Raw genomic sequence first — 22,572 nt, 5'->3', positions numbered from 1 at the left:
GCAGATGCCACCCATGGGACTCCTGCCAGTGCCCAGGCAGCTACAGGTAGCCCTGGATGCCATCCCACCCCAAACCTCAGTCCATTTAGGGACAGAGGAAAGCAGGGCTCTGGGAGCGGGCAGGGGCTGGGTTAGGCTCCTCTCTGGGACCCCTCCTGACACAGTAGGAGGCGGCCCCCACAGCCTGCTGGAGCCAGGCAGGGCTCCCAGGGCACACGCAGCCCCCCGCCTCCTCCCACACTGGGGGCAGCCACCAGGTGCCAGCATTTACTGGGGGTGCTGGAGGTGTTCGGCTGCTCTCTGGCCAAGGGCTGTGCAGGTTCATCCCTGGACCTCGTCCTGCCCAGCGCTCAGCAGCAGCTAAAGGAGATCCAGTCTCCTTTCCACAGCACAGAGCTGTCAAAATAGTACAAAACCTCGCCGCCTGAAGTAGTCCAACAAGAGACTGGCTTTCTCCACAAAAGAGGTGGCCTTTGAAAGAGTGTTGCAGCTAACAAGCTATTATCAGCTCTGCCTTGGGCTGATCAGATAATTGCAGCTTTAACGACAAGAGTAGGCAGAGCTGGATGAAGCTGCGACGCTTACGTCAGCCACCGGCAGATCCTGCGGGTGTCACCTGGGGCTGCGGGCTGGGAGCTGCTCCTGCAGCCCGAGACGAAGGGGTCTGTCAAGACGTTGCAAAGCCCACGTAGAGAACGATAAAAATAAAAACCAAAAAGTTCTCTCCTTAGAGCAGCTGCTGAGCACGTCCAGGATGCACCATCAGGTAGCTGGGCTCCAGCTCCAGGCACGGGGCGATGGCCAGGCTGGGTGGAGGCGCCTGCAGCCTCCCAGCACGAGGCTGGGCAGGGCTTGGGGCCAGGGGACGGGACCTTGCTGGCTAAAAACAGAGCAGTGCCCCCCGGTCAGGGCCTCTTGAGTCAGAAATGTCTTTATGTTTAAATGATCTTGGATGGATTTTTTTCTTCCGCAGAGCAGTGCTGCTGTTCCCAGACTTGTGCAGACTTCTAGCATCAGCAGCCTGCTCCAAGGAGCAGGCACAGACCGGCACAAGGAGCTCCATGGCTTTATCCCATGGGATGGGGTGGCAGGCGCTGCCTCTTGCCTGTTTCACGAGATGCTCCCTCCTTCCTGGCTCAGGAGACACCTCCAACAGCCCTGTGCATCCCCTTCTCCAGGGCGGTTGCAGGCCTGCCCCCCGTCCTGGCTCCCCACACTTCCCCTTCCCGGGACATCATGCTCTGCTCTGCTCTGCCCAGGAGATGCCAAATGGAAGCTGCCCCATGCACCCAGCGCCCCTCGCTGAGGATGCTCCAGCCCGGCTGCACGCTCTGAGACGTGGGTGCCAGGCAGACTCATGTAGGGATTTTTACCATGGCAAAGGATCTTCTCTTCCTGATTCCCTTCCTGATAATTCCAACTTCCAGTGATCGGTGCTAGCAGTGAGCTGACGTTGCCATAGCACTATCTGTTCTCATCCGCCAGAGTGCTCGTCAGCTCGCACCCATCACCGGGCATTTAAAGTTAAGGTGTTTCTCGCTTTTAAAGCCATTTTCCCATTTGCACTCCAGACTGAATAATTTCACCTGGGCACTCCAGCACACAGCAAAACACTTTGTCTGACCCGGGAGAACCCCAGCACTGGTGACGCTTGCAGGCCCCCGCACAGCCAGCAGCGGGCAGGGGAGGACGAGACAGGGCCGACACAGCACAGCTGGTGTGAGCACACCGCGATCGGCCAAGGGCACGGCCACACCTCTAGCACCGAATCCAAGTCACATCTCAAAACCGAGAACTTTCAAGTTGGGTGCCGACAGCGACCCTGGGGAGGCCGAGGTGAAGCTCTGCAGTGCCAGCAGCACCGCAGCAGTGTGCTCACGCCACCCAGGAGCTGTCACTGTGCCAGCGAGGGGGACAGGAGCTCTGAGCCACGGGACTCGCACCTCCAGCTGCTCCAGCAGGCCCACGTAGGAACCAGGTGCTTCTGAGCGGGACATTTCACTTAGAGAAAACAATGCAGATCTGCTAGAGGAGCCTGAATCTCTCCTGGTCCCTCTGTGACCATTACAGCTCCTTTCACGGGAAATGCTCCCACTCAGCAGCTGAGATCCTACTGCAGAGTGCAGCCGTCACCAGAAAAAAAGCACAGCCTGATTCTGCAAACCCAGCAGAAGCAGAATGAGCACATTTCTGAACCTCATCCCAAGTGTCTCACAGGTCACTCTGGGTGGAGGAAGCACCCAATGAGCCTTTCCCCCTGAACGAAAGGATCCTGCCCTGAAGCCACAGCAGTGTGATGGTGCCTAATGAAATACCATTTTTCAGTCTGTTTTCTAATGCAGGTAGGTCATTACGTACACCCACAAGGCCCCAGGCACACAAGGACTGTACTAGTGCTGCAATAGAAGTTGTCCTGCTGAGGCCGGTACCACTGCCTGCCTGGTGGCGCGGATTCACCCGGACGCCCGTGGGCACCAACGCTCTGGGGAGTCTGCAGTCACGGCAGCCTCAGTTTTGGGAATCTCTGTCCCCACGGGTCCCAGCCTCACATCATCTCCCTGGTGAGAGCCCAGGGCCGCTTGCTCCCTGACTCTGCCTGCAGCCACTCTTGACCGCTGCCTGCCTCTGTGGGTCCGGCTGCCTGGCGGAGCCTCGTGGCTGGCTTTGTGCTGTTACCATCACTGCTATTCCTGATCCATGCACGGGGGTGCTTGGTCTGGTGAGGCACAGGAAGGCTGTTCTCCTCTGCACCTGGACAGTGGCACCTTCGCCCTGGACATGTTTGCAAAAACTGTTCCTTCAGGCCTGAATCAAGGTGCTGAGCACAGAACCACAGAATCACAGAATTTCTAGGTTGGAAGAGACACCTCAAGACTGTCGAGTCCAACCTCTGACCTAACACTAACAAGTCCTCCACTAAACCATATCACTAAGCTGAGCGATGCAGAAATCACACAGGTGAGTCTGCAGCAGCCTGGTAAAATCGCAGCCAGGTTACCATAGCAGAGAGTCTCTAGAGCAACAGTACCGAGATGGAAATTGGAACAATGATCGGTGTTCTGAGGGGCAAGAGGATGAGGAGGGACAGCCCCCTTCTTCATGAGGGTCACAGTCATTATTGATCTTCAAACTACTTTTTTTTTTTTTTTAATTAGATTCATTTATAAGGCCTTATTTAAGAATGCCAACAATGCAACACAGAAACAGAAGTCCCTTGTGAAAAGAAGGGAGAAGCTGGCAGGCTGCTGGTGCTGCAGCTGGGGCCTGGGTCCTCCCAGCTGGGTGGCCGAGAGCACAGCCCCGTCCCATCCCCATCTTTTGGCGTCTGCCTCCCCTCTCATTAACCTCACAGAGCACAAACAACCTCACCACGATTTCTGCTCAGCACCTGCCCTCTGGGAGCACGCTCCAGGCAAACAAGGTGCAGGACCAAGCCATGACACAGGCGGCACCATCCCAGTTCACCCCGGCTGTGGCACCACGTCGGGACAGCCAGTGCCCGGCTGGGCCACCACCTGCCCGTCCATCTGCCTGCCCGTCCATCTGTCTGTCCCACCTCACACCCCAAGCCAGGCCCAGAGCTGGAGCCCACCCGCCCGCATACCTGGGAGAGCAGCGTGGGCCCTTCCAGTGGGGACTTCATCAGCTGGTTCAGGGTCTGGAAGAGCCGCTGCAGCGAGCGCTGGAACTCGGCCGTCTCCTTCCCCTCATAGAGCCTGCAACAGCCAGGGTTACCCCACATCACCGTGCTGCTCCTGGAGCACTGCTCCACGCAGCTGGGCACAGCAGCCAGCTCGGTCCCAGCGCTGCCCCGGCCATCGGTGGGACCCAGAAGCAGCCAGAATTAAAGACTGCAATCTGCTCCTCTATGGGCCGTATATGCACCGCTTGTCCATACCCATGTGCGTACACAGAGGGATTTATGTACATATATGTACATACATATACACATACACACACACAACGTGAGAAACAGAGCCGTGTTTTTGCAATAGAAGGTGTTTTTGCAGTGGAAAATTCCACTAACCTTATATTCAAAAGTGATTGTGCAGCACAGCAGCGTGGAGTATGTAAAGCAGATAAGGGGAAGGTCCCACTGTCCAACAGTAAGGAGCAGAGCTAAGAAAAACAGGATGAGCAGTATGAAATCAGTAAAACCAAAAATTATGGGCTCTCTAATCATGAGAAAAGAAGGAAAAGAAAGGAAAAGGAGAAATTAATGGTTGGTCAAATAAAAATGTACATCTATGGTATAGAAGTGCGTCGAGTAGTCTGTGAACCTGTAGTACTCAGCCAACAAGGAAACGGGAGAAATCGGGTGTCAGGTATAGGGGATATAGGGTTATGATGAACTAGTACTGCGCGCTCCTGCTTGCAGGATGCCCGCCATTGCAAGCATGAATAAAATGGCTTCACAGAAGGTCCTGTCTGGAGAAAATTATTGAGACTTTTCTCACATAACGTACACACAGATGTATAAAAGAAGCCTTTTACATTACTTTGTACTGCCCAGGTCACCTCAAAGGAGGCTTGTATATTCTCCCGCCTCAGCTGGAAACCAACTGAGCCCTCCAGCCTGAACACGAACCACACGACCAGCCACAGAACAAGCTAAAAAAAATAAACTAAACTAAACTAAACATGTGGGAAATCCTGGCCACGTGAATGGAAAACCTTCAGGAATGTTACAAAGCAGCTAGGTAAATGCCAAACTGCAAGAATGGTCACCACCACAACTCACTGCGGCAAACAGGTCATGTTTGAGCTACTTCGCCCAGACCGTCGGCGTGCTGCGTGAGTGGTGCAGGCACGGAGGGTGGACACGGGCGCGGGGGCACGGACCTGCCCGCGATGCATCCTGCCCGGCCCGCTGCACGGCTGACCCACTGCTGCTAGAACCATGTGTGCAGCAGCAGAACGAATGAGAGCGTTAATTCCTGCCTACCAGCTGCTTTGTCGAATCTGGGTTTTGTAAAAATTTTGCTTCCTTGTTTCATAAAATTGCAATTGGATTGTTCTGGTTTCAAATTCATCTTCCCCTTCTGGTAAATGAACCCAAGGGAATGTACAAAATATCATAGGCTTAACAGCAGAAATAAGCCTGTGAATTTGACTGAAGCATCTTAGTTTTGCTTTTTTTTAAAAAAAAAAAAGCATTAGCTGAATAACTGCCAGCTTACACCCCTCAGCTAACACTGAAATGAAACTAAAATTGAAATTAACCTGAGGAAGTTCCATCCCTCTCACCCTGAATGTACAAAGTCACGTAAATATGAGGTTCCCTGGTAACTCTGCCGTTTCTCAGAAGCCCAATTCTGCAGCCTCGGTACTTTGCTTGGCCCAAAACCAAACACGAGGCCAGGAAAATTAAAGAAGCCTGTATGTGCAAAATGAAATGCAGAATGCATTTCATTGCAAAATGAAATGAAGAATCACATACAGGCTTTACTCTCACAGCAACGATATCATGCAACAAGCATCGTTTATTAGAGATTTGTCAGGTTTTTCACATAGTCCCTTTTTTTAATGCCACTGCCCACAAACAACTGGCATAAATTTTCAAGCTCACCCCCACTGCAAACTCTTGCCTACAAAATTCTGTATCCTTACACCAGAGAGGGCATACATGAATACGATACACTATATTAACAACTGTAGGATAAATTATCAACACTGATTTCTGAACTTTTAAGTGCACAATGCCTTAACCAGAGCATGATAAAGCAGTCAGAGCACACATCACGATTAAGCTGAGACAACTGCTGGTTTGCGTGGCTGCAGCAGACGTGTGTCAATGCGGTCCCTAACTGACCCCTGACTCCCTACTGCTTGGAGGATCTCACGGGAAGCCTGGCATGGGGGGCCCAGCCCTTCAGCCTGGTGCACTGGACCCTGAGGCACACCCGAGCTCACGGCGCACCACAGGAGGCCTTCTGAGCACTGGCAATTAAGCTAGGCTGGAAAATTACCTGGCCACCAGCACGCTAAGCAAATTAGCATAGGCTGCGATGAAACAAGTGTGCGTTCGAAACAAACTGCGTGACAAACGTGGTTTACTTGGGAGGAGCCAGCATGGTGCCCAGGAAGGGCAGCGCTGGTGCAGCGGGGTCAGGATGCGCGCAGCCGGCAGGCGTGAGGGGACACGGGCAAGGATCAGCCAGTGCCAGGTGGGAGCAGGTCCCTCGGGCACCGGCCCAGCCTGGGATCTGCAGCTTCCAGAGAACTTTGCTTGCGCCCAGCAGCAGTCAAAAAGCTGGGAGGAGTTAGCAGGGAGGAAGCAGAGACCAAGTGCAATGTCCAAACCCTGCGGAGCTCCTGCAGGGAGGGGACGGGCAGGAGCCCCTCTGAGCTCCCTGCGCAGAGAGGGGCTGGCAGGGAGCACGGCTCAGCCCTGCCCATCCCCAGCACGGGGCAGAGAGGGGGGCACAAGGCAGCGCGGGTGGATGCAGTTGCTCCGGCGGCGAAGCGAGCTCCGAGCTGGGCACTCCAGCACCTCCCGTCCTGGGGAAGGGGGGCTCGGCTGAGGGAAGCCCCTTCCCCATGCCACGGCCACAGAACTGCTGAGCGAGCCCGGCAGCAGCAGGAGGTGGCTTCGGTTTCTCATCGGAGGCGCTGGAGCCGCTCACCCGATTCTGTCTGTGGCATACATAATGAAATGGATACAGCATACTGCAGTAACTTATTATAATTACAATCTAATTTCTTTAAATTATAGACTGTGTACAAAATTTAGTACCATTTAAAGTATTTGGAAGATCTGAAGAGTCTGTGTTATTCCACTGTTAAGATCACTAAGATAAAGGAAAGATGAATAAAAACTAAATGTCTTCAGGGATGTCTTTATTTTAATGCTAACTAATTCATACGGCTGTTTGCAAATGCTCCATATAATTAATTTTCTTCGCCAGAAGCCTTATAAGCTGGGGAATGTGCCCTCTACCTCCACTTACAGCGAAGCAGTGGGTGCCTCAGTTGGATGCGGGAGCCCCCAGGGCCCTCGAGCAGCGGGGCCACGAGCGTGACCCAGGGACCGCGGGCGGGCAGCAGCGGTGAAGCCGGAGGCCGGCAGCAACGCACACGGGCAGGCACAGCGCGCTGCCACACGCCCGCACAGCAAAGGCTTTGCAGACAGCAAAGGGAAGCAGTGAGGACAAAGCAAAAACGGGGTCTGCGAGCCTATCTTGGTGCCAGGACCCAACTCAGCTCCTGGCTGCTGTGAGACACGGCAGCTGCCTGCACACCCACCTGTCCCTGCGTGTTGCTCGGGGCCTCGGGTGACCCAAGCAGACCCGCTGTGCTTGCCACCACTCCTTTTGGCTCTCTGGGAAACGGGCAAGAGGCGGCACACATCCCTGTGGCACGGCCAGGGGCTCTGTGCTTGGTGCCAGGCAAGTGAGCCTCCAGCAGAGCCCGGCTGCCCTGCATGGGGGCAGTCACCTCCAGCAGTTGCCGGGGCGGCCCCAGCTTTCGGTGCCTTGTACTGGGAATGAAACAGGAACGTAACCTGCTTTTCCTGATAACTCTGCCTACTTTTATTTTCACAAGTTTCTGCTGGGGAGTTTTATTTGTCCCACCACGCTCCATGTGGGTGAGGACGGGAACCTAGGGACAAAGGACACCAGGTCCTAGATGACCCCAGAGGTCCCCATGTGGGAGGACTTTTGACTTATCCTCAGCAGCACCAAGGGGCATGTGGCCCCTTATGCCACCCACGCTGAGCCATGCCTTTGCAGAGGGGACAAGCTGCTGGGGCAGGGCGACTGGAGGTATCCTCCAGGTCCTCAGGCAGGCTGCCGGCGTGCTTGGTTTTGCTGCAGCATGAGGGACACCCCCAGCACTGTGAATACACAGGCTGCAGTTTAAATGATGTAAAAGCACAGTGACAGGCTGAAGTGTGACTGAGCAGCTTGTGAAGAGGCCTGAGGAGCTGTATGCACCAGCAACTGCAGAGGGAGAGGGTGCTTCGTATCGACCCTGTGATGCTCAACTTGTCTACTTCGTTACCTGTGTGCCTGTGCAGTCCCTGCAGAGCGCTGCAGGAGTCAGGAGGTGACTGAGCACCCCCAGCCACCAGTGCTGGGGCACACAGGCAGGACCAGGGGCACAGCCACACCAGACCCAGTGCGGCCAAGAAGGCCCCGGGCAGCTCCAGCAGGCGAGGAGGATGAGGATGGGTGCCAGGGCTGCCAGTCCCAGTGCAGTGCTGGCTGCACAGGGCAGGGGCTGCCTGGGGAGCCCTGCTGTCTGCAGCACGCCAGGCTTTTAAGAGTGCATTGACAAAAGCCATCTGTCAGGAGTGGCTTAGGCAGAGCCAATCCTGCCCTGGGGCAGGAGTTTACTGCACAACCTCTGCATGTCCCTTCTGGCCTTACTTTATTTGGCGCTATGATTAACAGCACACAAGAAGAGCTCGCTGTTTCCTGAAGCCGACGCGTGCAGCAGTGGGAGCCGGGGCACGCTGAGTGCTGCAGGGGCAGAGGAGAGCTGCCAGCACCAGCGGGGGAGCGGGGTCCCTGCTGGCCGGCCCCAGACACGGAGCTGCTCTCACCCACACCTCACTCTGACACTGAGGCAGCAGAGGGGAAGCGCGATGTGGTCCCGCAGCGGTGAACCCGACAGAGACCCAGCTACAGGCACGCTTTGTGCTGTCACCAACCCGCTGCCTGGCTGCCTTAGTGCTGGGCGAGCCCGAGGAGACGCGGCTGCTTCCAGGCGCAGCGTGGTTCATGTGAGAGCACATCGCCCCGCGGCCCCGCGTGGAGGCACTCCCGCCCCGGACATGGACGGCGCTGCTGGCTCCAGTGCTCAACCGCAGCCGCTCCAGCAGCAGCCGAATCAAGCACCGTATGTGGCAGAAAATAGATGGAAACCTCAGCAGGAGGAAATGCAGCAGTGCAGAGAGTCTGGCCAGGAACTGGCCGACGTGGCAGCACCTCCCCAGCACACACAGAGCCAGGGTGCCACCCACGGGTGTCACATCACACCCAGCACCCACACCAGCACCAGGAGGCACCAGCACCACGTCCCCAGTGCCGGTCAGCACCAACATTGCTCCCACAGTGCACAGACCCCGTGGGACCCCTCCCCACTCCCTCCAGACCCATTCCCAGCAGCCGGCGTTGCACAGTACTCACTGGGCAAAGAGGTGCCTGGAGCGGACGATGAACTTGAAGATGTACTCCAAGGCCTTGAAGGTGCGCATGAGCGGCTCGCAGGGCTCTCCACGGCTCGCCTGTTCCACGTACTGTGTCAGCACCGAGATCAGCTTCCTGCAGGACAGGGGCACCGGGAGGGCTCAGCGGCTTCCCTGCCGCACGGACCTGGGCTGAGCCCCCTCCCAACTCACACCCCCTCCCTGTCTCCATCCCTCCTGGCACCCGCCGTACTTGTAGGCGAGCGTGGCACTGAAGTGCTGGCGGATGTAAGCCTCCAGGACGGCGTTGAAGTGGTGAAACTTCCTGTCGGCCACGAGCCCCACGATGAAAACCTGGGGAGAGGTCGCATGGCTTGGCACGGGGCAGCCAAAGCTCAAAGCTCAGCAGGGAAACAGGATTCTGCCTACCAGGGCATCAAAGACGAGCGTGTCATAGACATCCGTGTCTGCATTCTCCATCATGATGGAGAACAAGGCGTCCAAAGTGTCCTGGAGGAACTGGGGAGAGGAAAAGACTGTGAGGGCTCGAGCACTCGCTCCCAGCATCACCCCAGCCCTGACAGAGGGAGCACCCGTCCGGCACAGAGCCGCCTGCGGTCCCTTCACAGCTGTTCTCCATTGGAGGCATCCGGCCCTTTTCCAGGACACAATTCCCCAGCCTGACCCGTCCCGACTGGGAGCCCGGCACCTCCAGCCACCCACCATGCCAGGAAGCCCCCAGCACAGACACTGCCAACCCCCAGCAGCTGCCGCACCCCCCTGGGGGAGCAAGAAGCCAGAAAACACCCGGGGTCTTGGCAGGGGAGATGCAAGCAGGGAAGGGCTGGGGGACGCACAGGCAGCAGCAGCCCCTCTCCTACCTTGATGACTTCTCCTCCGTCCACATTCATCAGCTTCTGCAGGTTCCCCGCCAGGAGGCTGGGCTTTGACCGCCACTTCAGCAGCCCCAGCAGGTTGACTGTGTGGGGACAAGGCGTGGGTCAGCTCGGCCTTCGCTCGCCCCCAGGCTCCGCGTTACGGTGCCCGCAGCCTCACCGCTGCCCACCCGCCCGAGCGACACGGCAGGGGCTGAGCAGCCTCCCTGCGACCCTGAGCCTGCCAGCACCATGGGGAGGGAACGGGGGGACATTTACGGGTGGCCACACTGCCCCCCCGTAACCTCCGTAGCCAGACCATTGTGGGGCCAGGACCCCCAGGGGGCACCGTGCCCCCCCACCGCAGTGCCCTGCAGCACACAGCAGCCAGCTTCTAGGCGAGGAGAACCCACGGTGAAAGGGGAAGCGCAGTGCCACTGCCGGCTCCTCTGTGCAAGGGGGGGGCCATGCAGGCGGCCATGATCTGCTGCAGGGTGAGGGCACGTCTGCGCACAAGCCTTTGCACCGGCTGCTTGTGGGCATTTAACATACTGGTTCGGTTTCATGCAGCCCAGTCCTGCGCCTGCAGGGCCCACAGCACTGCACGGCCCCGCACCCCGTGAGGGATATCCACATCCCCGGGCAGCTCCTGCCCCTGCAGAGCACGGCACTGGTCAATAACCCTGCGTACAACAGCTGCTCAGCACTGAAAGCTTCCCAAGTTCAGTACCATAAATTCAGCTAAAACCAGGATGCTTACTACAGAAGCTGCATTTGTGCTGCAGGAAGAGAATGAGCTGAACTCCAGTGCCCCAAGCCCCATATGCGCTGCACCGTAAGTCCCAAGCCCTGTTAGTGTAGCGGCAATGAGTCACCACGTCCTGCGCCTCCTGCACTGCAAAGCCAGTTCCCTGAGCACTGAGAGCCCCTGTCAGAGCCGTGGTTTCCCCTGCTGCATCATTAAAATTTAAAAAAAGCAGGGCTGAGTATTACAAGCTGCTGGCCTTGCAGAGGAGGCACTATGGTTTGGGAGGAAAGCATCGGTATTCCTCCGGTGTCCTCTCCGCGGACCAAGCACTGACAGGACCCGCCTGCTGCCAGTGCTCCCGTGCAGCGTTTTAACCCCAACCCAGATCAAAATGTTATTTCCACGTGTTTGTGTCCCCCCGGGGAGGGACAGGCTGCTGCTGCGCTTCCTGCAGAGACACAGGCAATGCACCCAGAGCTGGAGCACCCGGCACCGCCGCACAGAGCCGCCAGCCCCAGGGAGCGCATTGCCACGGACACCCGCGTGCTGCACGCCTCCAACGCGGGCGTTGTAAGGGCACTTGGACAGTGCGGCTTTATCAGCAGAGCAGAAACCTTGCGTTATCAGCTGGGCTCTCCTGTTCACTTCCGACGCACGCATGGAGTTTGTGTAATTGCCAGCGCTCACTCAGGGTTGCCTGCACCTTTTTGTTTGCCACATCCCGAATCCTTTTGTGCGAGGCAAAATCCTGTCTCTAAATGCTGATGCATCTGCGTTTGGATGGCACGCACGCTCTTGGCTGACTTGCAATGAACTGAGCAAAGGACCTCCAGGGCTAAAAGCCCCAGCTATGCAACTTAAGACAGGGCTTTGAAAAACACCGAGTCCCAATTCCCATCATGATTTCAGAAGGGCCCAGAGAAGGTCGCACAGCGTTTGACAGCAGCACTCAGCAGCTCGTTCCAGCTCCCAAATTGGAGGCAGCAGCTCGGTTCCCTCAGGGCCATGAGCAGATTAATTACCATCTGCAGGGGTTTACACGGGCCAAGAAACTGCTAACTACCTATAGCTGCTGGCAGGCCAGGCTCCACCAAGGTGGAGAGCGCGTGTAAATACTTGCAGCCTGTTACTGTTTGTTCTCATTCCCCTGCCTTTGAAAACTAATCTGCTGCTAACTCAGGAGGGCTCAGGAGGGCTCAGGAGACAGATAAGCCAAAAGACAACCTTAATAAAAAAAAAAAAAAAAAAAGAGAGAGAGAGAGAGAAGTGAGAACCATTATGAGCTCCAGCCCTGAGCTATCAACCCAGCCGTACACAGAGCTGGTAGTGAGCAACACCCCAGCACAGCAGCATGAGTCCTGTGGCAGCGGTGCCATGCAGCAAGTATGGCAAACGTGGGGGAGTGGTGGCTGCCGAGGGCAGCGCCGGCCCCAGCAGCAGCCTCGGCCCCTGGCTGCCCACTCCTGCCTCGAGGAGCCCCCAGGTCCCAGCCCTGAGACCCCCTGGGACCCCAAAACCCTGTCAGCCTGCACGGCCCTAGGGGCAGCCTTTTGCTCCAGAGGCACTGGCCATGTCTAAACAGTAATGCAGTGCTCAACACTTCTGCTTTCCCCGCGTTTTCCGCATGCTCTCTACAGGGTCCCTGACGCCACTGGTGATGGGAGCGAGCACCACGCTGGGGAGGCCGCGCAGCGCCCCGGCCCCGAGCTCCAGCTGGGCTCCCCAGGGCTGCTGCTCACCCACTGCTCTTGTCCTGGCCGTAAATCACTCAGCCACAGCTCCCTCGTAAAAAGGGGATAACAGCAGCTCCCTTTCTAACAAGCCCCTGCGGGGAGGTGTGCACAAGCTGTATTTATTCCATATTTTAGGAAGGAGAGCAGGCCCGCTCCTGTTCCCTGGCCCCAAGGACAAATGGCTCAGCTCAGGCAGGCAGAGCCCAGCCGGCCTCCCCTCCCTGGGCCAGCTCCCCACAGGGGCACTGTGCCAGAGACCGGTGGGGTTACCGAGCCTGCTGTGGTCAGCGTGCAGGGACGAACACGGTCTGGCATGCGGGGATGTCAGCCAGGGCACAGGGCACAGACGGGTGCCTCTCCCCATCCCCATGCGCTGCCAGCCCCGGGCACCACCAGCTGGGCACAGCACAGCTCTCAGGAAACTGGCCAGCCTTTGCCCAGGGTAATAACCGGGGGCACTCGGTGCTGCTACTCCTGCAGAACTTTCTCATGGAAGTGTTTTTCAGCCACAGCTGCCGGCAGCAGGCCCGCGCGCAGGTTCTCCCCCCACCACCCAGCGATGCAGCGTGATGCAGCCGCCCCGCAGCCAGGACTCACCGTTCTGCGTCAGCTTCGTGGAGCAGACGAGCGTGGAGATTTGGAAGCTGTCCCGGGCTGACACGGTTAAGCCGGACGCGCCTCCGCCCACACGGAACGAGGACCCCGAGAGGAGCTTGGGCTCGGGCAGGTTCCTCGTGGAGGGCAGCGCCAGGTATGAGCTGGCGTCCTCCAGCTTCCTGCTGTCCCCCTGCAAGCAGAGCACGTCGCACAGGCGAGGTCCCCCCCGAGCGGCCGGGCAGCGCCTCGGGAGGGGGGTGTCTGCACGCCCTGCCATCGCCGGCTTGGCTCTGCACCGTGGTGCGAGGGAATCGGCAGAGCCACGCACAGCAGCGACTCCTGCTAATGGGCCAGGAGCTGCTCCCGGCACTGGGGCATCGCAGCAACCTGACGGCCAGCCCGGGTGAGACACTGCCCACGCTGTGGGCTCCCCTGACCTTAACTTCTACAAAGCACCCAGCAAAGCTGCCTCCTGCACGGCTCTGCGGGGTCCCGTCTGCAGCCAGTGCTGCACAGATGGGGGAAAAGGCTGGTCCCCGGCTGGTGGAGCTGCAGGGGATGTGAAATGGGTGCGTGGGAGCGCGTGGGGAGAGGTCAGCCCCAGTGCCCAAGCACTGCTGCGAGGACGGACACGAAGCCCACAGCAGGTCCCTGCTCGGGGCCCCCACCTCACCACCAGCAGCCCCTGAGGGCACCACGCCAGGGGTGCCACAGGGCTGGGAGGAGAGCGGAGCCCCCGGCCCCACACATCCCCCTGCCCCTGGGGACCGCAGCGCTTCTGCGTCTCGAGAACAAGGCATTTGTCTTTTCCCTGACTGCAGCCTGCTTGGTAAACTTCTCCTCTGTTGGAGGTCAGACAAAGATCGCAAAATTGTTCGTTTGTTTGTTCACTTTTCCCTCGGCGTGTAACTTCCCCCGGTGTAACCGCGATTTCCAGCTGACTCACGCGAGGCACTCCATGCCTTCCGAGGGCAGCTAAGCCCTACTAGGGTAAACTGACTTAATTTCAGACATTTCTCAACCAGCGTGAGATCAAGAGGTCTGAAGAGCTAAAAGCATGGAATTCACACTCCTCTGGCAAACAAAGATAAAAGATTAAATAGCTTCTGACTCCCAGAGTCAAGCTCCTTTGTTTGCCGGGAAGAGCAGAAATCTTCTGCTGGATCAGCCAGGGAGAAGACAAAGCAGAACAGAGCATGCCAACTCCAACTCGCTCGGAGGCTGAGGACACTGCTGAATGCGATGGGCTCAGCGAGGGCAGCAACAACTCTTTAAAAAGTAGAAAATGCATCCAGAGAGGAGACGTGCGAGGCTTTGGTCTCTGCTGCAGCCAACAGCAGCAAGCCTGAAGGCACCCAGAGCTCGTTCTGCTGTGGGACGTGGAGCAGGACGGTCCCCTGGAGAGCCAGGGAAGGCCACAACAGCATTTAAAGAATTCGGGTGTTTTGCCCAAAACGAGCACAGAGGAGGGGCGGGATAACAAATTTCAGATGCATTCATCTTCTGGGGAAAATATCACCGATCTGTCTCTGCAGCCACAGCTCACTGCAGGGAGGGGCACCGGGCATTGCGGAGGCGATAGATGGGAACAGCAGCGTGGGGAGGGCACCAGGCAGGCAGCAGGGAGCCCGTCCATGACCACGGGCAAGAGGGTGTGCAAGGCTTGGGGCAGGAGGCTGAGAGGGCGGACAGACAGACAGACGGACGGACGGACGGATGGATGGATGGAAGAGGCTTGCTCAGGCAGCACAGGCACCCGGGGCAGCCGGGACCACAGCAGTAACGCCAGCATCGGGCACAGCGCCTGTGCCGTGTCCACTGCCTGGGCACCGTTAACGGCAGGAGGAGCTGGGGCTCCCCTAAAGGGAGGCTCCCCTAAATGGCTCCATGGTCCCCACGCCCTGACCAAGCCCAGCTCCTGGCACAGCAGCACAGGTGGGCACCCGCTCTTGGGCACTTTGGCACCAAAGCTGACCGCATTTTTCCTAATGAACGGAGAGCTTTCCTCCTCACATTCTCTCTACGCTCCCTCAGAACAAACCTGGGCAGTTTTAAGCAGACAAACCATGGTGAAATCAGATAAAATGCAGCAAACATCTTCACCAGGCTGTTCCCTCCTGTGCCTGACACATTTAAGTTGCTTTTTCCTAAACAAAACTTGTCATTGCAGAGGAGCAGAGTGGGGGCTGGAGATGATGTGTGCAGAGCTGCGACAGGGCCTCCGAGGACAGAGAGGAGATGAGGACGGGGCTGGGGACCCTGCAGGAGACCTCGGGCAGGAGCCAGCGGTGCCTGCAGCCGAGGCACCTGCGGTGGTGATGGGGCTGGCGCGTCCAGCTCCACCAGTACCTTGTAGAGGAGGAGGTCGTGCTCCCCATCGCGCAGGGTGGTGCCGTCGGGTCGCATCAGCTTCACGAAGGCCATGGAGAAAATCTTCTCGCTTTTGTCTTTAGCTGGGAGAGACAGAAGCACGGGGAAGGTGAAGGCAGTGTGGGGACAGCCCAGGGAGCCATGGCAGGGAGAGGCAGCCGCAGCTGCGCCTGCCACGCTGCAGGGAGGTGGTGCCGGGGCATGGGAGCTGCGGGCAGCACCGTGGGCAGCAGGGATGGCAGCAGGGATGGCAGCAGGGATGTCTCCGTGGGCAGCAGGGATGTCTCCGTGCGCCTGGGGGCAGCGGCTGCAGCAGCCAGGCAAGGAAAAGAGGGAGGGAGAGAACACCAACAGCGGGGGGGGGGGCAGAGAGGGGAGGCCGGGGACCCTGTGAGGACACGGCTGGGCTTGGGGCAGGCGGGGTTTGGCTGGTGCAGGATCAGGCCTGTGAGCATCCAACCCAGCTGCAGGTCCCTGCTGCCCCTCCCTGCAGAGGGGAAAATCCCGGTGCCTGGGATTTTCAGCTCCGCCAAGCAGCTGCCGGCAGCACCTCTGCTCCCGGCCGCACACTGCAGCCCACGGCCTCCCCGCAGCCAAAAGCCACAAGAGGCAGAGCAGATGCCAAGCCCCGAGCCCAGGGAGCTGCCTGGCAGCGATGTCCCGGAGATCTGCTGCCTCGCCACGGGCAGCTGGGACCGAGCAAAGCAGGGACGACAGCTCGCCTCCTCCCGCGTGAGAATCCAGGTGTCACAGCACACCCGGGGTGTCCCCACGGGAGCGGGACCGGGACCGCTCGCGAGGTCCTCCCCTCGCTGCAGCCCCCGGGCCACCCGCCGCCACCGCAGCCTTGGCAGGGGACACGGGCGGAGGAACGGGTGAAGGAGAGAGATGCTCACAGTCACTGGAGGAGCGGTGCTTGAAGGTGAATCTCAGGTGGGTCTTGTGGACGTCTTCGATGGGAACGGCAATCTGAGAGAGGGAGGCAATCTGAGAGAGGCTGCCACAGCGCCCGTCCCCCGGGAACCAGCCCCAGTGGGACCCCTCTGGGACCCCTCTGGAGCAGGGGCAGTGGGACCTGGCCCCTGGCGGGCGGTCCTGCTGCAGCCCCCCGGGGCAGACCTTCACTGTCTCCATCCACCGCTGGTGCCGCTGCTGGTAGTAGACCACGGAGCGGTATTCGCTGGCCGGCTTGTCCCCTGCCCCGTGGTAAATCACGTTCTGTGGGGAGGACAGCAGCGGATAAGATGTCCGTGGACAGCTCTTGCAAGACTCACCTGACTTGCACATCAAAGTGCCCCAAAGGCCCCGGGAACTTCACATCCTCGGCTAACCCAGAACAGCCCCTGCCCCTGAGCCCATGCCAGTGTTCCCCTCCGCAGCCCCACACAACCTGGCCAGAACGGGGCCGTCCTGAGCATCGCTTCCCATGCAGGTGGTGGGGGCTGCCAAGGGCTTCCCCATCCCCACCCGCATCAACCAGGGCTGGCCACAGCCTTTGAACGGAGGCAGGAAGGATGCACGAGCCTCCGGTGATGCTCGAGGCTTGAATTCCATTGCCCCACAGGAAATTCGTTATCGCGGGCAGAGGCAGAGGGAGGGGGGCTGCGTGTCTGCAAAGCCCAGCAGGAGCCTCAGTAATTAAAAACCTGCTCAGCACGGGCCAGATAAGGACTGAGTTAGAAATGAAAGCAAACACCCTGGGAAGAGAGGCGAGGCAGCAGGAGGTGGGAGAGGCCGGGTCTGAGCTGCCCCCTGGCTCCTTCCCCTGCCCGAGCACACGAGGGCTGTGGGCAACCCGTGAGCAGGGGCAGCCGGGGTTCTGCCTGTCCCTTCCCGTGACTTTTTCAAGTCCTTATCCCAAAGGACAACTCCAGGAGCAGCAGGTCTCGATCCGCTCTGTTCCAGCACCAGCACTGACACCGCACACCGCAGAGCTGCTGCCCCTGCCCGAGCCGGGGCGATGCACGGGGGGTCCCTTGCCCAAGGGCTGGGGCTGGCCTGGCACTCGCCGTACCTGCACCACGTTGCCCGACTCGTCGCAGACGCACACCGTCACCTCCACGTTCTTCTGCGTCTTCTTGTTCCCCTTGTCGAACTCGCCCTGCACCAGCGTGAGGTAGATGTCGTTCCTGACGTCCCCTAGGAGCAGAGCCCCGTCATTGGGCCAGGTCCCCCCCACAGCCAGGGCGCCCCACGGCCTCACCCCGGGACCCCAAGCAGCCACCAGGGGATGAGCCCACCCGCCCCACGCTCTCCCACACGAGCCACCTCCCCTCCTGGGCTGGCCGGGATGTGCACACTCCGGGTCCTGCCTGCAGCCCCCCGAAAGCCCCCGGATGCCCTGCTGGGGGTGGCTGCTGCACCCACCCCCTGTGAGCAGCGCGTGGCACGGGGCAGGCTTGGCACAGAGGGAAGGGCAGGGGAGGGGAGAGGGGAGAGGAGGCCGGCGCTGCCTCCCCGCTTGCCTGGCATGATGACCTCCGGGTAGCCCAGCTTGCGTGCCACCACCGTGCTGCGGTCCACGAGGTGCGGGTGGTCCTTCCGCACCTGGCTCAGGTCTCCCCACAGCATCTTCAGGGACACCCAGAACCCTGCCAGGGATGAGGCGAGGGGCGTCAGCCCCACGGCCAGCAGCAGGACTGAGCTGTGCCACGCTGGGCAGAGCCGGCCGCCACGCGTTGCCCCTGCGGGAGCTGCTGCCCTGCCCCGGGGCTCGGCCCCGAGGTGTTTGGGGGGTGGGCGACCGCCCCAATGCCCCCACAAGGCTCTGGTCCCGACCGTCAGGACAGTTCCCACACCAAGCTCCTGCTGCGCCTGGGACCACACTCGCAGCCTGTGGCCACTGTAGGGTTTTGTTTGGTTGGTTGTTTTTTTTGGGGGTGGAGGGCACAGGGGAGCTGCTACCTTGTCCTTTGTGGTTGATGTCCTTTCCCTCCACCGCTTTCCTGATCATGTTGTGAAGGAAATCGTTCTCAGCAGCTGCCCTGCCAAACACCGGAGCAGGGAGAGCTTCAGAGGAGCTCCCAGCCAGGACTCGTGGGAGCCCCGCAGCTGGCAGCAACGAACAGGAGAACAAGCTGGACCCCCCCGTGGTCCCCCACACCCACCCAACACCGAGCCCACCTAGAGGAAGGTGCAGGACAGCATCCACAGCTGACACGGGACGAGGTCCCCAACCCTGAACACCCGTGTCCCTGCAGAGCCCCAGCAGGGTTCCAGAAGGACTCTCTCAGTACCTCCTTGCCCATATAAACACCCTTTTGTCTAACTTTATTGGGTTCCTAGACCTGGTGACATCCCATCCCAAGGATCCACGGTCCCTTTGCAAAGCCAAAGTTAACAGAAATCCTTTGCTCTGTGATCCTGGCACCTCCTGAGGTCCCTTGCTGCCGCTGTCCCCATGCCAGCCCAGCCACTGGAGCTCTGCCTCCCTGCCCGGCCCCAGCCCCAGGACTCACAGGTGCACAGGGATGAAGTGCTGCTTGTCCTCGTCGCTCTCACACTTCCCCTTGCTGATGTCCGTGATGTCCATCACTGCAAGGTTACAGACACGGCAGCATGGGGTGGCTGCACCCCCAGGGACACGGCCCTGGTGCCAAATCCTCCAGGAGACACACGCGGGGCCGGCTTCGTCCCTTCCTGCAGCCACCGCCTTGCCTGTGCCCCTGCACTGATCCTTCTGTGCCTGGCCAGTGCTCCCCAGGGAGGCCCCCATGTCCCACCAGGACCCTCTGCCACCTCATGGTGCTGAGCCACAGGGGGCTCTGCGCAGGGACCCACACTACACCCACACAGCTCCATGGTGAACGGGCACAGCGCTGACATGGGCTGGGACCCAGCACCCGGCCACAGCTCGCCCATGGGAAAGCCCCCAGGGGGTCTCTGCTGCAGCCAGAGGGTCTCTGCTGTACCCCCAGCACCACAGCCCCAGACACAGGGGTGGGCCCTGTGCTGGGCGCAGGATCCTGGGCAGTTGGGGTCCATCCCCTGCTTCACCCCTCCTCACCCTGCTCTGCTCCAGCCACATGGGCAGAGCTGGGGCTCGGGGCGCACAGCACCCACCCGGCGCCCCCTCCAGCCACGAACCGGCTGCTCCCCGCCAGGTACCTCCGAGCCAAGAGCAGCCATACCCGGGACTCCTCCATCCCCCACGGGCACCGGGGCTCGGTGCAGGATGGACAGGGCACTGCACCGCAGGCACCACGACAATCCATCTGGCCCCCTCCCCAGGGACACGCTCAGCTCAGAGCGCAATTAGCTGCCGGTATGTTAATAATTCACCTGGTAATTGCTCTGTGGCTGAGATCCTAGTGCACGCTAATTGGCCAATTAAAATCAATAATTTCCTACCAAGTTCATCCGATGAGGATCAATACTCAGAGCAGGAACATTTGTCAAGGCAGAGGAGGGTGCGGGGAGCTCCAGCGCTCCTCCCTCCACACGGGGTGCCCAGGGCTGCTCCCGGGGTCCCCTGCTCCTGGGGTCCCCTGCTCCTGGGGTCCCCGCTGGCAGCACTGGGCTTGGAACGGGGCAAAGCAGGCGGCGAGCACGGGGGGCACGGGCAGAGCATGGCCACGCAGAGAGGCGAGCGAGGGTCGGGGTCCGAGCACAGGAGCTGGCCGAGAGCCCAGTGTGGGGTCTGCTCCGGGAGCCCCTGCTCACCCGAAATGCCGAAGGGCCGACGGAGGCCGGTGCTGAGCTTGCGGCTGAGGGTCTCGCGGAGGTCCATGCGTCCCACCCGGATGATCTGGCACACCAAGAAAAGCCTCTCCCGCTTCAGGTCTTTGCTGCCCAGGTCCTGGGGGCACAGGGTGTGTGAGCGGGGTGCCGGCAGCACCGTGTGAGGCTGCTCCTCTACCAGCACTGGGAGACCACGGGGAACCTTCTGCTGCCGGGAGGACGAGCTGGGGGTGCAGAACTGCCACGGGCTCTGCCTGCAGGGGCTGGGGAGGGCCCTCGCTGCTGTGCCCCATGGAGGGGCTTGGCAGGAGGGCACAAAGCTCCGCTGTCCCAGGGAGCCCGGGGTTTCTGTGCACCCCCCAGACAATGCCGTGCTGGTGGAGACCGATGGCCCCACGGGGTACCCACGGTGTGGCAGCGTGGCTGAGGCAGGCACAGCTCACTTGGGGGGGGGGGGCAGCTCTGCCACAGGGCAGGGCCCAGGGGGGCAGCCCCGCACCCCAGCTCCAGGCACCCCAGCCAGGCCAGGTCCTGCGAGGATGCGGCAGGAGGATGTGGCATGGGGACATGGTGTGGGGACAAGGCACAGGGACACAGCACAGGGACACGGTGTGGGGACAAGGCACAGGGACACAGCACGGGGACATGCGGCTGGTGCTGGCAGTGAGCGGGGGTCAGAGGTGAGCAAGAGCTGGGGGAGTTGGATGGTGGGGCTGGAAGTGCTGATGCTGCTCATTTGCATTGATTTCCTGGCTCATCTGCATATCGATGGCTTGGGCTGTCCTGAGGGTCAGCTCGGCTCTGCTTGCGCAGCGCAAACCTGCCCCGTCAGCAGGAGCTGCTCCTCGCCTGCCTCCCCGGAGGCGGCTGAAACCAGGACAAGCCCGGTGAGGGCGGGCACGGGGGGCGAGGGGCAGCCCACGGGGGGGTGTGCAGGGCCCTGGTGCCAGGGCAGGGGCTGCACCGGGAGCCACGGGGCTGGCGTGACGGGAAAAAAGGAGAAAGGAGCAGCAATGAGAGAGCGCTGAGGGGAAGAGCTGGGACTGGGATGGGGGTGGGGGACAGGGGCTGCAGTGGGGTTGGCACCTCCCGTGCACGGTGCCCCAGCACACCCCACACGCTGCACTGAGGGGCACGCTGGCAGGGCCGTGGGGAGGGGAGGACGCGTGGGCTGAGTGCCTGCGGGGGGGCAGCGAGCAGGCAGCGCCGCCTCCCAGCCACAGCCCCAGCAGGGACAGGCGAGTTCCCTCGCTCACCGTGAAGATGGCCTTGAGGTTGTTGAGCAGCTCGATGTCCTGCGGGACGCCCGTGCTGGCCCAGCGGATCACATAGTTCTCACTGCGAGGGGGCGGCGAGACGTGAGGAGCCCGTGGACAGTCCCTGCACCTCGGGGGTCCCGCTCCAGGCAGAAGCTGCCAGCAATAGGACCCAGAGCAAACAGGGGCAGGGGCTGCCCCGCTCCGGGGGGCGCAACCAGGGGATGCTGTGGGGAGCAGAGGGATGGGACCCCTGCCAAGCGCCGTGCCGCCCGGGGCCCCACCTGATCATGCGCTGCTCGCCGGGGTCGTACAGCGCCATGAAGAGCTGCGCCTCCTCACCGATGTTGCAGACGAAGTTGCGCACGCAGAGGTAGAGGTTGTGGGAGGGCGAAGCCGCCAGGCGGGCGCTGCAGCCCAGCTCGCTCTGCTGTGGGCACTGTGGGGCAGGAGGTGGCTCAGCCCCACGGCACGGCCCCACGGCACGACCCTGCAGGCTCTCGGCACGGCGGGGCCGGCGCTGGCTCTCACCATCTCCTCCTGGATGCGCTGCGTGATGGTCTGCGCCGCCTTCTTGTGTGCCTGGAAGAGGCTGATGACGCTGGTCCTGTCGGGGTCCAGGATGTTTTCATCCTCGTCCCGCACCACCAGGTCCAGCGCAAGGATCCTGCAGGGGCCGGGATGGGTGAGATGGGACCCAGCACCTGGGGAGCTGGGCACACACGAGGCTGCGAGCACGGCGTGGGGGCAGGATGATCCCAGCGGGCCGTGGCCAGCAACAGCCAGCAGGGGAGGGGACGGGAGCACAGCAGCACCAGGGACGTGCTCCTGCCCCACCCAGGGCTCACTGGCAATAGCCGTCAGCCAGGTGCAATGCCCAGCCAGCAGCACGCCAGGGGGGACGCGGGGACAGCAAGCCGGGTCAGCACCGACGCTGCAGCAGGGCGCAGAGCATCCAGCACCCCCCAGCACCACAGACAGTGCCTGCGGTGGTGGCAGCTGCAGCGCCTCACTCCCATCCCTGCTCTCACTTGTTGCCGTAGTCGATCTTGCTGGTCACCTCCTTCTTGAGCTGCAGCAGCTCGTCCTTGGGCAGCGTCCCCGAGAGCAGCTGCGAGCGCCGCTCCATCAGCTCGTACATCATCTGCTTCACCTGCCGGTACCGCTCCGTCTGCCCCGC

The 22,572-nt window shown here is 60.5% G+C and overlaps 1 protein-coding gene across 1 annotated transcript in view; it reads right to left on the bottom strand.

The window, feature by feature from the left end:
- LOC311209304 (dedicator of cytokinesis protein 2-like) overlaps positions 1-22,572 on the bottom strand; it is a gene marked incomplete at its 5' end in the record, with an annotated part of 66,184 nt that overhangs the window by 41,165 nt on the left and 2,447 nt on the right. The window contains 18 exons of the mRNA XM_084286568.1: positions 3,605-3,716; positions 9,135-9,269; positions 9,387-9,487; positions 9,563-9,652; positions 10,015-10,112; positions 13,087-13,276; positions 15,436-15,539; positions 16,353-16,425; positions 16,576-16,674; positions 17,471-17,595; positions 17,922-18,047; positions 18,361-18,440; positions 18,915-18,990; positions 20,119-20,254; positions 21,393-21,474; positions 21,677-21,831; positions 21,924-22,059; positions 22,424-22,572. Of these exons, the coding sequence (XP_084142694.1) occupies positions 3,605-3,716; positions 9,135-9,269; positions 9,387-9,487; positions 9,563-9,652; positions 10,015-10,112; positions 13,087-13,276; positions 15,436-15,539; positions 16,353-16,425; positions 16,576-16,674; positions 17,471-17,595; positions 17,922-18,047; positions 18,361-18,440; positions 18,915-18,990; positions 20,119-20,254; positions 21,393-21,474; positions 21,677-21,831; positions 21,924-22,059; positions 22,424-22,572 (2,067 nt within the window). The remainder of the gene's footprint in view (positions 1-3,604; positions 3,717-9,134; positions 9,270-9,386; positions 9,488-9,562; positions 9,653-10,014; positions 10,113-13,086; positions 13,277-15,435; positions 15,540-16,352; positions 16,426-16,575; positions 16,675-17,470; positions 17,596-17,921; positions 18,048-18,360; positions 18,441-18,914; positions 18,991-20,118; positions 20,255-21,392; positions 21,475-21,676; positions 21,832-21,923; positions 22,060-22,423) is intronic.

This window comes from Netta rufina (genome assembly GCF_964035555.1).
Source record: "Netta rufina genome assembly, chromosome: 4".
NCBI classification, from domain to species: domain Eukaryota; kingdom Metazoa; phylum Chordata; class Aves; order Anseriformes; family Anatidae; genus Netta; species Netta rufina.
This window is presented reverse-complemented; position numbering and strand designations above follow the sequence as displayed.